The following is a 17,886-nucleotide window of genomic DNA, read 5'->3' as shown; positions in this document are numbered from 1 at the left end:
TTAGAACTTTAGAGGGTCATTTAAATTGTGATATCTTTGCACTTCTGGCATGATTGCTAAAGTGAGTGGTGGGGAGTGTTTCCTTTATTGTGTCACCCAGCCTTGATGGAAAAGGGATTAATTTAAAGAAACTATTTTGAGACGGTACAACAAAGTTGGTCCTTTGAGCACTGTTTCTTAAATAGGTTTTAATCTTTACCCTTTCATAGGAAGGTTTTAATGAATGGTTTTATTCTACCTAGTAAAAGACTTATGTATTGGGCTTGTATTAGATTGTAGAATTATGACGATAAAGCAAATATTTTGCATTGATGAAAGCAATTTTATATTACAGAGGGAGTAAAGAGAGAGATCGATCTTGCAATACCAGCAGCAGCAGCAGTAGTAGCAGCAGCAGCAACAGCAATGGTAGCTCAAGTGGAAGCAGTAGCAGCTGTAGTAATGGCTTGAGTGTAGATATGATGAGTCACAGTGTTAGCCCTGTGGCCACATCACCATCATCAGGTCATGAGAGCTGCACGTCTTCTGCTTCTACTACCCCACCCCCATCCTTTGATAACCCTCTTCTTCCACCCTCTCCTCCACCTTGTTCTTCATCACCTGTACCAGTGTCATGTGTACAGGATTTATGTCAAGAAGAGAACTCTCCATTACCCACTCCCCCCTCCTCGTTATCGTCTTCCTCCGAACCGTCGTCATCACTCCCACTACCGCAACAGTTTTCCTGTTCTGCTGCTGCTGCTGCCTCCCTCTTCTCGGATAACAGTAACAGTTTCTTCTCTTCTGGGCCATCACTTCCTCTCCAGCGAACACCACCACCCCTTCCACCAGCATTTTCACAACAGAATTGTCAACTTCACAACAATCATAACAGTCATCAGAATTCACATGACACCACCTCTGGTAGGAATCTAGTGCATTTATGCTTGAAGTCTGTTTTCTTGTGTATGAGACATCCACTGATGGCAGTTTTTTTCATAGAAAAATAGTAAATTGAATATACTCAGACTGATCTACTTACAAAAAAATGAAAATTTTTTGATATTGTATACTAGATCCTTTAAAACTTGTATAGCTCAAAAAAGTACTATTCCAGAGTGTTGGATAAATTTATATTTTTTTTTTTTCAGCCATTGTGCTGGGAAAAAACTTTTCATAGTTTTGAAATATCAAGAGGAGGAAGTGATGTATGTACAGTGGTTTTAAAATTACTTTTAACTTTTTACAGATTGGGCCAGCAAACCATCTGAAGTATTTGATATGGATATGTTTCCCTCTCAAAATCACTCGCATAGTACTTGGAATTGCATATTTGATTTTGAAAAGAGTGAAGACATGACAGGAGTTAATTTAGCTGATGATGAGTTAGGTTTTGACCCATTCGAAGAAACAAACAAAGCATTAGCCGAAGATATAAAAATTGAACAAAAGCAGCAGCAGCTTCAGCGGCATCAGCAACAGTTCAGTCAACACCAACATCAAACCCAGCTACAGTCTCACCACCACCACCATCACCACCACCACCATCACCAGCAACAGCAGCATCACCACAATCATCATAATCATCAACAACATCAACAGCAGCAATTAAGAGCTGGTCTAAAAGCATTGATGGACTATTCAACGCCTAGTGGACAGTCTCGAGCTAGATTGCCACCACCAGGCTTTAATGGTTTAAACAGTTTTAATTCATATAGTATGCCGAGACAAAATCAGACCGAGCCCAGTAAACTGCTGCCACCATTCTTAGGTGGGATAACAGGGACTCCCAACCTGGGCACTCCTGGACTTGGTTCCACCTCTTCTGTACCTCCAACGCTCAATGGCTTGGTGGGATCTAGTGGTTTAGGTGTACCTCCAGGTTTGGGTGGAAGTCTACTTAGTAATAGCACCACTAATGGGCTTGGTAGTGGTGGTTTACCAGGGGGACTCAGTAATGGTTTACCCCCTCACTTGCTATCAACTGCCTCCCTCTTAAGTATGGACACACCTCTTAGTGCCTCACAAGGTCCGCCAGGTATAGAGTTGCCCAAAGGCGATGCGTTCCTCCTCAAAGACTTAGAAAACGGCCTCCGCAATATATTCCCAGCCATCAGCTCAGTGAGCACTATGAACACACTTAATACAGTGAACACATTAAATTCACTTGCTGGAGGAACTAATAACCCAACCTCGCAAAACAACCCATTAACAAATTTCCTAAATATGGCCCATCAACAGCACCACCATCAGCAGCAGCAGCAACACCACCACCATCACCACCACCACCACCAGCAGCAGCAGCAGCAGCAGCAGCAGCAGCAGCAGCATTCTTCACAGCAGTCTCTTCTACACCAACTAACAATGAGCTCTCTTGCAAATTCTCACAAAGGTATACTATTACTATACGGTACTTGAATTTTTAAGCTTAAATTGCTTGTCAATGTTCTATTTTAAGGTAATACCGTTTGTATTGACTTTCTCTGCAGATGTTAGGCAGAGTTTTTGCATATATTTTATAACTGGAACTCTTACCTTTACCTAGCTTATTTTAGTCTAGTCTTAGGAATACCTTAATTGGACACTACAAGTTAATGCTTCAGTATTAATACATGATACGTATTTTAATTTTAATGTAGTTACCTATTTGTAGCTGCAGAAGCAGAGCTACATTTGTGTTGTCTTGATTGTGATGTTTAATCTGTTGTCTTTGATTTTCTAGCGAGTTTAGCATTTCACTACTTGTAATCCATTTTGTTAATCTTTTAGTTTGCAAACATATTTTAAATTAAGACAAATTGATTGGAACTGTGTGACAGGAAATCTTAAGTCTAGTGACTTTCTTGATACATTTCAGGATTGCTTTTTAACCCCTTGACTGTCGCAACCCCTAATCTTGAGGTGTCGCAAAATTTCAAAAAAAAAAAAAAAATCTTATGAAATGATAGAGAATCTTTTCCCGATTGTAATGACACCAAAAAAAAAAAAAAAACGAAACTTAATGGAAAACTGACGGAATTGCGCACTTGTGAAATTAGCAACATCAGTGATATTTACAAATTGGCGATTTTGCCCAATTTGAGCCCTGTTTTCGGCTAATTCCATTATTCAGTCGACCAAACTCGTAGCTATTTCTTTAGAACTCCATTTTTTCTATCGATTGAGTACAAGAAACTGCCCATTTACCAATTTTAACTACCCAATAATGTGGTCAGAAATTTGCAATTTGGCCAATTTCACGAAAATTAAAAAATGACAATTTCAAAATAGGGTCCAGAATGAACAATGCAGACAATCCTGGCTCTAAAATAACATTTTCTGTGTTCATCAGTCACATCTCCAGGCCCCTCTGATATTACTCTTGCTTTCTATTTTGAATTTTTATTCAAATAAAAAAATAGAAGATTTACTGTTATGCAGACTACTCCAATACTGTAATAATTGTACAAATAATGTCAACCCATTCATGACTGCATATTAGAATGGCTAGTTGGACATTTATTGGACAATGACATCATTTGTTTACTTTTGAACATCGGCAAAAGTCAAACATGTCCCCTACTTTGAGCTCCATTTCCAGGTTCTTTTTATAGTTAAACCAATCAAAATCACCTCTATTTCTATAATATGTTTTCCATTCTATCAAATGAGACCATGAAAACAAGAAAACAACCATAAATACTATACAAAAATAGACCACAAAGTTGGCATTTTAATTAAAAAAGAAAAAAAAAAAAGTTGGAGTTTTTTTTTCTCATTATGCACTGCGTGCTCCAGGATTTTTCTTATGTGGTGCACACTTACCACACAGACCCATTCTCTTGCATGTGGGCCTACCAGCTTTCTCCTGCTTGATTTGAAGCCGCTAGAATTTGAGTATATATACGTCAAACACGGTACCTCGTAAGACGTATATATACGACCAAAACAGTCAAAGGGTTAAAACAGTTTGTGACAGAACCAACTAGAGGAAACAATCTGCTTGACTTGGTTTTTGCCAACAAAAAATCACTAATTAATAATCTTGAGGTTAATGATGAGCTTGGGGAAAGCGATCACAAATCACTTAGTTTCAGTATATCGTGGAATTACCCAGATAACTGCTATCTATATATCTGTCTCAGACTTTTGCTTGGCCAATTTCATGGGACTGAGAAATTACCTGGGTTGGCTAAATTGGGATGACCTGACTCTGGGTCAGGTAGGTGGTGGTGGTTGCCAATATGATGTTTTTCAGATCATAGTTCAGCTGCCCAGACAACTTTTGTTCCAAGTAGGGAAATTAGATCTAACAAAAATGATCCCAAATGGATGAACAATAGATTAAAACATCTCATTGGTCAAAAGAGAGGCATATATAGGTGTATCAAAAGAGGGGATGGGCAGTTAAGAAATCAATATATTCAATTAAAGAGAAATAAAAAATAAAAAGGAATAAGAAGAGCAAAAAGAGATTGAGGCTAAGGATGCAAGGAATTCGAAGACTAACTCGAAAGGGTTCTTTCAGGTATACAGAAGTAAGATTAGGGACAAGATAGGCCCACTTAAGAGTAACTCAGGTCAGATCACTGACAGTGATAAGGAAATGTGTGAAATTTTCAATACTTACTTCCTCTGTTTTTACCCAGGAAGATACTAGCGAAATTCAAGAAATAGTAAATTATGTAGAACAGAAAGATAATAAACTGTGCACGATTGGGGTAACTAATGACAAGGTTCTCAGACAAATAGAGAAATTAAAACCTAACAAATCCCCAGGTCCTGATGAATTGTTTGCAAGAGTTTTCAAGGAATGTAAAGAGGAACTTAGCAAACCTTTGGCTAATCTTTTCAGCATATCAATACAAACTGGCATAGTGCCTGATTAGTAGAAAATGGCAAATGTAATACCTATTTACAAGGCAGGTGACAGGTCCTTAGCTTTGAGCTATGGACCTATAAGCCTTGCCTCCATAGTGGGGAAAATTTATGGAATCATTAATTGCTGAAACAATTTGTAGCCATCTTGAGAGGCATAAATTGATTAATGAATCTCAACACGGTTTTACAAAGGGGCAGTCCTGTCTTACGAATTTACTAACTTTTTTCAATAAGGTGTTTGAGGAGGAGGAGGAGGAGGAGGAGGATCATGGTAATGAATATGATAGTGTATATGGACTTCAGTAAGGCTTTCAATAGTTCCGCATCAGAGGCAATTGAGGAAACTTAAGGCACACTGAATAGGAGAAATTTTTTTCTGGGTAGATGCATGGTTGACAAATAGGCAGCAGAGAGTTTGCATAAATGGGGAGAAATCAGAATGGGGGCACGTCACAAGTGGTGTTCCGCAGGGGTCAATGTTGTGCCCATTGTTCACAATTTATATAAACGATGTAGATGAGGGAATAAATAGTGACATAAGCAAATTTGCTGTTGACACCAAAATAGGCTGTCCAATTCATTCTAATGAGGACATTAGAGCACTCTAGGATGATTTGAATATACTGATGCAATGGTCGGAGAAGTGGTAGATGAGGTTTAATATAGACAAATGCAAAGTTCTAAATGTTGGACAGGAAAATAACCATGCCACAAATAAACTAAATGTAGATCTTACTACTGATTGCAAAAAGGATTTAGGAGTTCTGCTTTACAGTAATTTAAAACCAAGACAGTGCATTAGTGTTTGCAATAAAGCTAACAGAATCCTTGGCTTCATATCAAGAAGTATATCCTTGGTTAGGCCTCATTTAGATTATGCTGCACAGTTCTGGTCATCACATTACAGAATGGATGTAAATGCACTGGAAAACGTACAAAAGAGGATGACAAAGTTGATCCCATGTATCAGAAATCTTCCTTATGAGGATAAACTGAGGGCCCTGAATTTGCATTCTCTAGAAAGGCATAGAATTAGGGGGGATATGATTGAGGTGTATAAAAGAAAAAAAGGAATAAATAATGTAAATAGTGTGCTGAAAATATCCAGCCAAGACAGGACTCGTAGCAATGGTTTCAAGTTGGAAAAATTCAGATTCAGGAAGGATATAGGAAAGCACTGATTTGGTAATAGCTTTGTGGATGAGTGGAACAAACTCCCGAGTACCATCATAGAAGCAAAAACGTTGTAGTTTTCAAAATAGGTTTGATAAATACACGAGTGGGTGCGAGTTGGACCTGACTAGCTTGTGCTACTAGGTCTGATGCCATGCTCCTTCCTTAAGTGGAAGTGACCTGACTAGGTGGGTCATTGGTCCAAGCCAGGGGTGACATGGACCTGCTTTGGATGGGTCAGTAGGCCTGGTGCAGTGTTCCTTCTTTCTTATGTTCTTATTCTTTTGAGGTTTTAGTTTACTACTATGGCTTGGTCTTATTGATATTGCAAAATTTTCCTTGTACAGCATATTGTTTTGTATCTTTTATAATCTCTTATGTGGTTATGTCTTTTTCTCCTATCAGCCAGTGAGAGTATATCTAACTCTTTTAATGTGTGTAACTTTTTATCTCATGTTGACATTTTGTAGCTTCTCTTTTTTTTATTCTGATTGACTGTACCACCACAGCATTGTTTTTGGTCTAACATACATTGTAAACAGTTTGAACACCTCACCTGCCATATATCTATAGGCTATTGTAAAGTTATTGTAGCATCCAGTAGTGATGGGATGATGCCAAAATATTTTCTAATATTCAATTTTAGGTCAGTATCATAAAAATTAACATATCGTCCGATACTTTGGCACACCTAGCATCTGGGTCTTCTTGAAGGGATAATTATTTTATTGGTTTTCTTGTATACCCCTCTGATGGCAGTTAATTTTAGTGGTGAGGGGATTACAGTCATCAATGTGCCTGTGCTGCCATTTCTAGGATGTTACTTTGATTCAAGAGAGCTCCCATCCCCTTCCATTCATCATAGCTGATTGCCTCCTGTTTTGTAGGTTCTTCATGACCTATAGATTTAGTGCTCTATGAATTTAATAATGTGCCTGTTTGCACTGGATTTGCACTGAAGAGGTTTTAGTCACTGGGGTTGCAGCAGCCTTCAGTGGTTTAACTAAATGCTGCTCTGTGTGTTTATGCATGGAGACCCATGTATTCATAGTTTTCACTGTGTGGGCAATTTTGCTTCTTTGACGAGTGTATACCCTGCCTGCCTCGATCAGCTGTTCCTGCATTGCTCCTTTGCAGTAGTGTTGAGTTGCATTTTGATCTGTTGGCAGCCGAGAGATTCAACTCATGAGTGTGTCTTCTCTTTGTGGATCATGTACCCTTGTGAATTGAGTAAGGATAGTATCAGACAAGCTGTTGGAGTGTGAGCAGGGTAATATTTTGTGAAGGGAATGGGGAGTACAATGCCTGTATTTTAAAGGAGAGGTTTGGGATATTGGCAGTTTGGAGGGATGTCTACGCTGTTGTATCAGAGCGCCTCTGCAAAGAGTTATTATGTATGAGTGATGGTGAAAGTGTTGAATGATGAGTTTTTTTTCTTTTTGGGTCACCCTGCCTCATTGGGAAACGGCTGACGTGTTTTAAAAAAAAAAAAAAAAAAAAAAATTGAGTGAGGTGGCACTTGATTTGCAGTGTGGTGGTGCATTTGGCTGTGGTCAAGCACTGGAGGGAAGTTATATAACTCTTTGGCAATGAATTGCTTCTAATTGTCACTCCTGTATCTCTCTCCATTATCTCCACCCCTCTTTCAGAGTACAGGCACTGTACTTAATGCCTGTAGGATTTGAGTCCAGCTACCTGGTTTCCATGAATCCCTTCATAAATGTTATCTTGCTACACTACAACACCATGTCTGTCATAAAAACCCACTTGTCTCCACTCTTATCTAACATGCTCACACATGCTTGCTGAATGTCCAGGCCCCTTTCATAAAAAACCTTCACCCCCCTCTCTAACCTTAACTAGGGCAACTCCTACCCTGACTTTCCTCCTTTACAGATTTATACACCATCCAAGTCATCTTATTTTGTTGCACTCTCTCCCATTGTGCTACCTGTAACAGTGTTATGAGAGTTCTGTCTGTATATATAATATAGTTTTTAATTTTCATCTTTTTCCTGTTTTGATTGCTATCTGTTAGTTTTATAAAGATGCCATTAAAAAGGAGGGTAAGGCTCCTCTTAGTTTTTTTCTGTATTCTTTTGTTGCTTTTTCTACTATGGATAAAACTTGTCCAGTTTATAACATTGTCATTGTCACTATAACTTGCTGTACTTTTTCTTGTATTACAGTTAGGGCTTTTATTGGTCTGAGTTTTCAAAAATAACTTGAATAGTAGGGCCCACAAGAGGACAGAGACTACCAAATAAACCCATCATAGACATGTTTTCCTCACTCCAGGCTTCCTAACAAGGATGCTTAGTTTATAATTATTTTCAGGTTGGAATACCAGTGTTGGTCCTGATCTGACAGTTATCGACCCAGCAATTGTCTCATCAGGGCAGCTGACAGATTCACGGTCAGATTCTCCTCCCCACTGGATGAAAACAATGGAACAGCTCACAGAGGGTGGGCCACCCCACCCACTCTGGAATAATCTAATGCCATACAACCTAACTCCTGGCTTGCCAACTGGTTTGGGTCCTCATACTAGCCCCTCGGGTCCTACGGCTCCCACACAGCGCTCCGTGGCACCCATGTGGCCCCCAACTTCACCACCGCCGGGTTTTAACTCCATCTCGCCCCTACATCATCCCAAGCAACACGAACCACACAAAATTGAAAGTACGTCTTATGTTTGTCTTAAACATCCATGGGACAGAGGCACACATACATTGCCTCCATTTGAATAGCATGAACAATCTATTTTTGCTCTAGCTTATATTTTTCTACTGCAACCAACCATTTTTTTTTTTTTGTGTATCATACCCATTACATTACATGTGTGTGTTAGTACCTTACCATGAGGTAGCTGTTCATTTTAGTTTTAAAGATTTTGCTTGAATTTTTGTAAAATGAATGGATACTGACTTCAGTAAGGTGTCTTACACAGTGCAACTAGGTAATTGATGGGCAATCCGACTAAATTCATAGATCAGCTCCTAATCAGTTGCATATCATTTGAGGGTCTCTTATGACCAGTTAATCCAGCTTTATGAATAATTTTGATACATTCTTGACCCTTTTTGGATTATCTCTATTAATATGGAAGTCAAGGTGTAAGAAGTATTTAGAGAATTTTTCCTATGTGAAGTTATGAGCCTATTTAAGACATTAAAGTATACTACACTGTAGATTTTAATACAGTATTTATGAATAAAGTTTACATATTCTTATTTCTCAAGTTTTAAAACCATAATCACTTAAATTTCTTTTTTCTTCATGGATCAGATTTTGATGTCTATGAACATAATTTCAGAATATTTTTCTTCAAAAATCAGACACTAGGGAAGAAGTATTGTACCCTGAAAGATGTTTGATACAAAAGGCAAGAACTATTAGGGGAAAAAATTGTCAATTCTCAAGGTATGCCTGTCTATTTTTTACGTGCTAGCCTTTGCAACTGAATGAGGATTTTTATCCTCATCACCATGTCTCCAGTAAATACTTTATCACTTGCATGGTTTTTGCAGCAAGGAATTTTAATTTTTGTTTGCATCATTGTGGTTGCCTCACTTACGATAGCAAAACCAACACACACAATTTTTCAGCAAGCGATTCCGGTGATTCAGATAAGTTGAAGGCATTTTAAATGTCTGTAGAATGTTGTGTAGATGGCATATATCTCAAGAAAATGGAATTCCCAGAGGAAATAAGGCATGATAGATAATATTGTAAAGACAAGAAATATATGAGCCTCTATAAAGCAGGCACTCAGACTAACCAGTGCTATAAGTCAACTTAATTGATTTATCATTCTGGATAGCAAAATTTTAGGTTTTTGCACGTACTGTGCTAAGGTCAAAAAATAAAAACTATATCAAAGGTGATTGTGAACTAATTTTTGTATATGTAAGGAAAGCTTTTATATTTTTGTTCTAAATGGATATGATAGAAATAAAAGAAAAAAGTAAGTTTATCTTTAATCTTTGTGTATGCAACGTTAACCCTTTCAGGGTCCAGAGGCCAAATTTCAGTGTGCACCAGTGTCCAAGAATTTTCAAAGAATAATTTTATTTTTGCTTATGAAATGGTAGAGAATCTTTTTCTGAAGGCAATAAAACAAAAAGTACGAAATTAAATGGAAAATTGACGAAATTATGCTCTCGCGAATTTTGATGCATCAGCGATGTTTATGCATCGGTGATTTTGCAGACTTAGACTCCTATTTTAGGCTAATTACATTATTCCAGTCGACCAAATTCTTAGCTATTTCACTAGTATTACTTCTATTCTATAGAGTGAGCACAAGAAATCGTCAGGTCAACTGTTTCAACTACAAAATGGTGATCGGAAATTGGTAATTTGGCTAATTTAATGCAAAGTTCAAAATATTCCAATTTCAAAATAGGGTCCAGAATAAACAATGCAGGCATTCCTGGCACTAAACTAACATTTCCTCTGTTCATTAGTTACGTTTTCAGGCTTTACAAATGAATTCAATTTTGATTTTTTATTCACATGATGAATTTTTATTCAAACCAAGAAATAGAAGATTTACTGTTATGCAATATTGTAATAATTGTATAAATAATATCACCACATTTGTGAGTGTATATTAGACTCGCCAACAGGCATGTATTAGACGTGTGAGGTCATTGAACATCAGCAAAAATTTAACATTTCCGCTACTTTGAGCTCAGTTTCAAGCCATTTCCAGTACTAAAACCAATCAAAATCATCTCTATTTCTGTAATATATCTTCCATTGTATCAAGTGAGACGAAGAAATCACAAATACAACTATAAAAAAACATACGACAGAACACTGCAAATTTGTGGTTTTAATCGAAATTTCTTTTTTTTTTCTCTCATTATTCATTGTGTGCTGCAGGATTTGTTTTATGTGGTGCACATACACCACATAATGTATTCTCTCATATCTAGGCCCAAATTTACCGCTCACAGCTTATGAGAGTGAGCTGAGCTCATGGTGTAGATCTACGGTTTGGACCCTCAACATAAAGTCGTAGAGCTACGGCACGGACCCTGAAAGGGTTACATTTAGTAGAATTGTTTATATTGTTAACCTCACTGCCAGTCTTCCACCAAGGTAGACCCCCCCCCCTGGAAATGCATTTGCCATTTTTTTTTTATTCAGTAGCTGTCTAGCCAGAAGTGCATGGATGCCTCTTCAAGGGGGGCTCCTTGGTGTGGTGAAGAGGCTCTTGGTCTGAGGAATTAGACCTATCTGTCTACTTCCTCAGACCGAACCTAATTACCCCCCAATCCCCCGTTCCCTATCCCATCCTCCCCTTTTTCCTTTCCTCCTCCTCCTCCCCACCCCTCTCTTTTGCCCTTCCTTTTTTTTTTGTTTTTTTTTTTTTTTTTTTTTTTTTTTTTTTTTTTTTTTTTTTTTTTTTTTTTTTTTTTTTTCCCACAGGCACGCTAGTTCCTAGGTAGGGGAAAGGGTACCGGGGTCCATCCCATTCCGTTGAGGTTCTTGGCGGTGGCGTAGTTTGCCATGGAATCTGGATTGCCTGGGGATATCCTGATCCCTCTCCGGTATCCCGGAGGGTGGCTTTGGGTGTCTCTCGGACGACGGGTGTATCTCTGGAAGCTACCTTTCGGATTCCGGGGGTGGTGGCCGAAGGAGGTATGCTTTGTGGCGGATTTCCGGCCGCCCTCTCTTTTGTCCACCGAGGTAGCTCGGCAGATGTGAGGTTGCTATCCCGGATTGCCGGTTTACTGGCATGATGGGATGGGTAGGGTATGGCACGGGTTCCATGCTGCATCTGCGCTACTTGCGGTGCTGAGGTCCTCTTGGGCGCTGAGGGAGATTTCTGGCCCTTTCATTCCTCCTAGGAACTATCCCTCCCCGGTCCCCCCTTTTTTTATTCTTTTTTTTATTTTTATTTTCTTTTCTTTCTTTTTTTTTCTTAAAAACAAAAAGAAAGAAGTAACCTAACCATGGCAGCCCTAGTTCATGAACCTGCTACCCCCGGGCCCCTTCTTGATAACGCACCCCGTTCTGACCCCGCCTCGTCTTTGGACCACTCTTCGGACACTCCTCATGCCTCTGTACCTCTTGCCGGTGCTGTTTCCTCACCCGCTTCAGGTACTGAGGCCTCGACTGACTCCTTCGATTTATCTGACCTTCGCTCTCCTCTGACTATGCTTCCGGCCTCTCCCTCTACGGTGCGGCAATTTTCGAATTGCCGGCCCGTTCCACGTTGGACCAACTCTGGTCCCACGCCTAAACGACAACGACAATTACCTGCTGATGATACTTCTCCACCTTCTCGTTCTTCTCAGAAAAGATCGACACGTCCTTCACTACCTTTCCACGCTCAGTTTCAGACTGCACAGTGGACTAAATTCTTCACTTTACGACCGACTTCCTCTACTGCCTATCTTTCTGACCACAGTATTGGCAAGGCACTCCTACACCATGTTGGTAAAGATATTTCTTTTCATGCTCTTAAGAGCGGTACGCGCATAGTCACCGTACAGAATGCTACCCAGGCTCATGAGCTTTCTCGTCTTTCCCATATCGATACTGTTCCTGTAACTATTGAAAAGCATCATTCCCTCAATTCTTGTAGTGGTACCGTCATTCTTCCCCATACCATAGTTCAACAAAATTTCCAGACATGTGGCACTGACATTCTTGAACAGCTGGAACTCCAAGATCTCCCAATCCTCAAGGTAGACACTTACGTTCTTCCTGCCCGCGGGCGGAGACGATACCCTAGCAATGTGGCTCGTTTAACTTTTGACAGCCGTGAACTCCCATCCTCAGTTTATGTAGCAGGACATCGGTTACAAGTTCGAAAGGTGATCCCTACACCGCAACAGTGTAGAAATTGCTGGCGATTTGGCCATCCAGCGAAATATTGCAGATCTATCGCCGAATGCCCAGTCTGTGGTGCTGATGACCATTCTAATACGTCTTGCAATCGACCTCCCTCTTGCCTTAATTGTCATGAGGCTCGCCCTTCGTACTCTCGCCGTTGTCAAGTCTACTTAAACGAGCGGGAAATCCGTTACCTCAAAGAGGCAGAAGGTCTCCCTTATGCCATGGCAGTTTCTCATCTCCGCCTCCAAGGGAGACCACCTCGTGTTTCTTATTCCCGTGTTTCAAAACGTCCCCCCACTTCTGGTATCCCATCTTCTGCACCCACCTCTGTGGTTAACTCTCCCATAGTCACTCCTGTAGCTAATTCTTTTGCTGTCCTCGGCTCAGACGTCCCTACTTCAACGTCTCAGTCTGATCTTGCTTCTTTGTGTTCTCTCACAAGCCTCAGTAGCGACGAGATCTCGTATGACACCTCCTCCCAATCGTCCCTCTACTTCTCAAAAGTCAAAAAAAGGTCCGTTAACACCTCCTACCCATCTTCCACCTCCTCATTTTCCCTTCCCTGTCTCTGTACCTGGTTCTCCCCCTCTCACTGGCTCTGTTACAAGTGTAGAGGTTCACCCTCCTCCTCGTACTGTACCTTCCTCCCCTGTTCCCTCCCAAGTTTCTTCCTCTTCTGCCACCTCCCAGGTTTCTGCCTCTTCTGTCCCCTTCCACGCTTCTCCAGTTCCCTCCACCCTTCCGCTCCCCCCCCCCCTACCTTGGTACAGTCCATTACAGTCCCAATCTTTACTCATCCTCCCCCTACCATTTCAAATATTGTCTCCCATACGACGTCTCTGAATTCTGAAACACTTGAAGCAATCTCTGAATATATTGCAGAGACCAAACCATCAATGGACACTGATCCACCCTCCGCTCCTTCTCTCTCCTCTACTCCATCTGCGCAACTCCTTTCTTCACAGCGCACCGTTCCTTCACTGCTTGAACGTTTTCCACTGCCTCCGCATGTGGAATTTTCTAACCCCTCTAGTCCGTAGGAACCCTTACCTGCGGATTTCAGGTATCTTTATCATTGCCAATCATGGCCTATTTACAGTGGAATATACGCGGCCTCAGGGGTAATCGGGGTGAGCTTCAGATGTTACTCTCGCAGTTTTCCCCTGTTGGTGTTTGCTTACAGGAACCAAAATTACACTCTGCTGTTATCTCTCCCATCTCAGGCTATAATTTATTGTATTCTTCCGATCCTTTTCCTGATGGGACCTTTAATGAAAGTGCCCTTCTGCGCACTGATATTCCGTACCATCAGCTATTTGTTCGTACTTCGCTGCATTACACAGCAGCCCGTATCCACTTGCATAGGTGGTATACGCTCTGTTCTTTATATCTCTCTCCTTCTCGGGCATTATCTATTCCGGATATTGCCTTTCTTGTTTCGTCATTACCACCACTGATTCTGTTACTTGGTGATTTTAATGCCCACCATTTCCTCTGGGGGGGGGGTCTCACTGTGATTCCCGTGGCATTCAGTTAGAGGCTTTTCTTGCCACCCACCCCCTCCATGTTTTAAATACAGGCACTCTCACCCATTTTGATCCTCGGACTCGCACTCTCTCTTGCATCGATCTCTCAGTTTGCTCTTCTTCCGCCGCATTAGACTTCACTTGGTCTGTTCTTCCGGACTTACATGACAGCGATCATTTCCTAATCATTCTTACTTCCCCTTCATATTCACCACCTCTTCGCATCCCACGCTGGCAATTTGATCAGTCAAATTGGAACCTTTACTCACACCTAATTGTTTTTAGAGAGGTTCCTTCTTCGTCCTCCATCGATGAGCTTTTACACCTCTTCTCGTCCTCCGTTTTAACCGCAGCTTCTCGTTCTATACCCCAAACTTCGGGCAGGCATTCTCAGAAATGCGTGCCTTGGTGGTCTCCTGCTTGTGCTCGTGCAGTACGTTTGAAACGCGCTGCATGGGGCAGGTACCGGTACAATAGAACCACAGAGACTTCTTGATTTTAAGCAGAAGCGTGCGATCGCTCGCCGTGTCATCCATGATGCTAAACGCACGTGCTGGCGAGATTGTCTCCACCATCACCTCTGCTTCCTCTGAGTGCAGTCTGGAAAAAAGTACGAAAACTGAGTGGTAAATATTCTCCTGACCCGGCTCCTGTTCTGTGGGTTGCTGGTGTTGATATAGCAAACCCACTAGATGTTGCCAATGAAATTGGCAATCATCTGGTCCGTATTTCTCAGGGACTCCATCTATGCCCCTCATTTCTTTCCTCAAAGTCTGCCAGAGAGTTAGCACCCTTGGACTTTTCTTCTCTCAGAGAAGAACAGTATAATGTGCCTTTTACACTTCAAGAACTGGAGGCAACACTCAGCTTGCCGATCATCGGCAGCTGGGCCCGACGACATTCATATTCGTATGCTACAACATTTACATCAGTCAACCCTTGCAGTCCTATTACGCCTTTACAATCTTATTTGGTCACAAGGAGTTCTTCCACAGCTGTGGAAATCCGCCATTGTTCTCCCTTTCCGCAAACCAGGCACTACGGGACATGAAACCTCCCACTATCGTCCCATTGCTCTTACCAGTGCAGTTTGCAAAGTGATGGAACGCCTAGTAAATAGACGTTTAGTGTGGTATTTAGAGAGACACGACAGTCTCTCCACTCGTCAATATGGCTTTCGTAAGGGACGTTCTACCATAGACCCCTTACTACGCTTGGATACGTATGTTCATAATGCCTTTGCGAATAACCACTCAGTTATTGCCATATTTTTTGACCTTGAGAAGGCATATGACACAACTTGGAGGTATAATATTTTAGCCCAAGCCCACTCCTTAGGCCTTCGAGGCAATCTACCATCCTTCCTTAAGAACTTTTTAACTGACAGGCATTTCCGTGTTCGGGTTAATAATGTGCTCTCCCTGGACTTTATCCAAGCTGAAGGTGTCCCCCAGGGATGTGTTCTGAGCACAACACTTTTTCTCCTTGCTATTAATGATTTGGCCTCTAGTCTTCCATTAAATATTTGGTCATCACTCTATGTTGATGACTTCGCTATTGCCTGTGCAGGCGCTGACTGTTACCTTATTACAGTTTCTCTCCAGCATGCAGTCGACCGTGTTTCCAATTGGGCCACCACACGTGGGTTTAAATTTTCCAGCACTAAAACCCACCAAATTACTTTCACTAGACGCTCTGTCATCTCCAATCGTCCTTTGTACCTCTATGGCTCCCGTATCCCTGAACGTGATAGTCAAGTTTCTGGGCCTCCTCTTTGATCGTAGGTTATCCTGGAAACCTCACATTACCTCTCTGAAGGCAACTTGTCACAGCCGGCTGAACCTTCATAAAACCCTTGCTCATCTTTCATGGGGAGCTGATCGTTGAACCCTCCTTCGCCTACATTCCACCCTTATCTTATTGAAACTTGATTATGGTGACCAGATCTATTCAGCGGCATCTCCTGCTACTCTCTCTAGCCTTAACCCCATTCATCACCAAGGATTACGTTTATGCCTTGGTGCTTTTCGCTCTTCCCCTGTCGAGAGCCTCTATGCAGAAGCGAACGTTCCATCCTTATCCGATTGCCGTGATGCCCATTGCCTTCGCTACTATGTACGCTCTCATGATCTCCGCAATCCTTCCATTTATAGAATGGTCACTGATATTAGTAGACATTCTTTATTTGTTCGCCGCCCCTGTTTACTCCGTCCCTTCTCTCTTCGCCTTCATTCGCTCTTGTCTTCTCTTCAATTACCACCTTTCTATGTACATGTAGCATCTCACTTTTCCCTACCCCCCTGGGAAGTTCCAGCTGTTCGAGTCTGTTCTTTCTCTCTCCCTTGCTCGAAAGCCCAACTGTCTACGGCCGCTTCCCGCTCTTTTTCTTGACCACTTTCACTCTCATTCTCATGCCATTGCTGTGTAGGATTCGCAGCAGTGTTTCCAGACAGCGTTTTACAAGGGCATTTACTATCTTCGGCTAGTATTTTTACTGCTGAATTGTATGCCATCCTTACAGCACTTATCTGTATTGCATCTATGCCTGTGTCATCATTTGTGGTTGTCTCAGACTCCCTTAGTGCTTTACAGGCTATACAGAAATTTGATACACCTCACCCCTTAGTCCTCCGTATCCAACTTTGGCTACGCCGTATCTTTACCAAGCATAAAGATATTGTTTTTTGTTGGGTCCCTGGTCATGTTGACGTACAGGGCAATGAACAGGCAGACACTGCTGCGCGGTCAGCAGTACATGACCTACCAGTTTCATGTAGAGGTATTCCATTTATGGACTATTTTGCTGCAATATCTTCCCAACTTCACACCCGTTGGCAACAACGTTGGTCTACTATGCTCGGCAACAAACTTCAATCTATTAAACCGAGTATAGGTTACTGGCCGTCTTCTTATCACCAGCGTCGAGGTTGGGAGACTACTCTCTCCTGTCTTCGCATTGGCCATACTTGTCTTACTCATGGATATCTCGTGGAGAGGTGCCCTGCTCCTCTCTGTGAGAATTGCCAAGTTCCATTATCAGTCAGCCACATTCTGTTGGACTGCCCACTTTATCAACGAGCACTCAGAATTTACCTCCGTCGTCATCTTCGCTCTGCTGCTCTCTCTTTACCTTCCCTTCTCGCTGATGGACCCACCTTTCATCCAGACTCTCTCATTGACTTTTTGACAACAACTGACTTGCTTCATAAATTCTGATACCTTCAGCCCTTTCTACTTCAATCTCTTGCTACCCTCTACCCCCGTACTATCCCCTGCCCCGCTGTTTTCTTTAACCTACTGATCATCCGTCCTCCCTTCTGCCATCCAATACCCTCGCTTCCTTCCCTACCCTGCAGCGCTGTATAGCCCTTGTGGTTTAGCGCTTCTTTTTTATTATAATAATAATAGTGCATGGATGTGAATTCAAATGACCTTTCACACTGTCCATTCTTCATAGTTCAGTTTTTGTATTTCTCATCTCTAGGACTATGTT

The 17,886-nt window shown here is 41.5% G+C and overlaps 1 protein-coding gene across 8 annotated transcripts in view; it reads left to right on the top strand.

The window, feature by feature from the left end:
• The window catches only part of Cnot4 (CCR4-NOT transcription complex subunit 4), an 88,922-nt gene that overhangs the window by 28,308 nt on the left and 42,728 nt on the right, over nt 1-17,886 (top strand). For 5 of the 8 annotated variants that reach the window (XM_053779973.2, XM_053779977.2, XM_053779976.2 and 2 more), the window contains 3 exons: nt 335-903; nt 1,229-2,371; nt 8,350-9,245. In XM_053779973.2, the coding sequence (XP_053635948.2) occupies nt 335-903; nt 1,229-2,371; nt 8,350-8,762 (2,125 nt within the window). In that variant the 3' untranslated portion in view covers nt 8,763-9,245. Of the gene's footprint in view, nt 1-334; nt 904-1,228; nt 2,372-8,349; nt 9,246-9,328; nt 9,989-17,886 lie in introns of those variants that run through there. The other 3 variants (XR_008407409.2, XM_053779978.2, XM_053779979.2) reach the window with 3 other exon arrangements.

The sequence above is a fragment of the Cherax quadricarinatus genome, chromosome 27 (assembly GCF_038502225.1).
Source record: "Cherax quadricarinatus isolate ZL_2023a chromosome 27, ASM3850222v1, whole genome shotgun sequence".
NCBI lineage: Eukaryota > Metazoa > Arthropoda > Malacostraca > Decapoda > Parastacidae > Cherax > Cherax quadricarinatus.
This window is presented reverse-complemented; position numbering and strand designations above follow the sequence as displayed.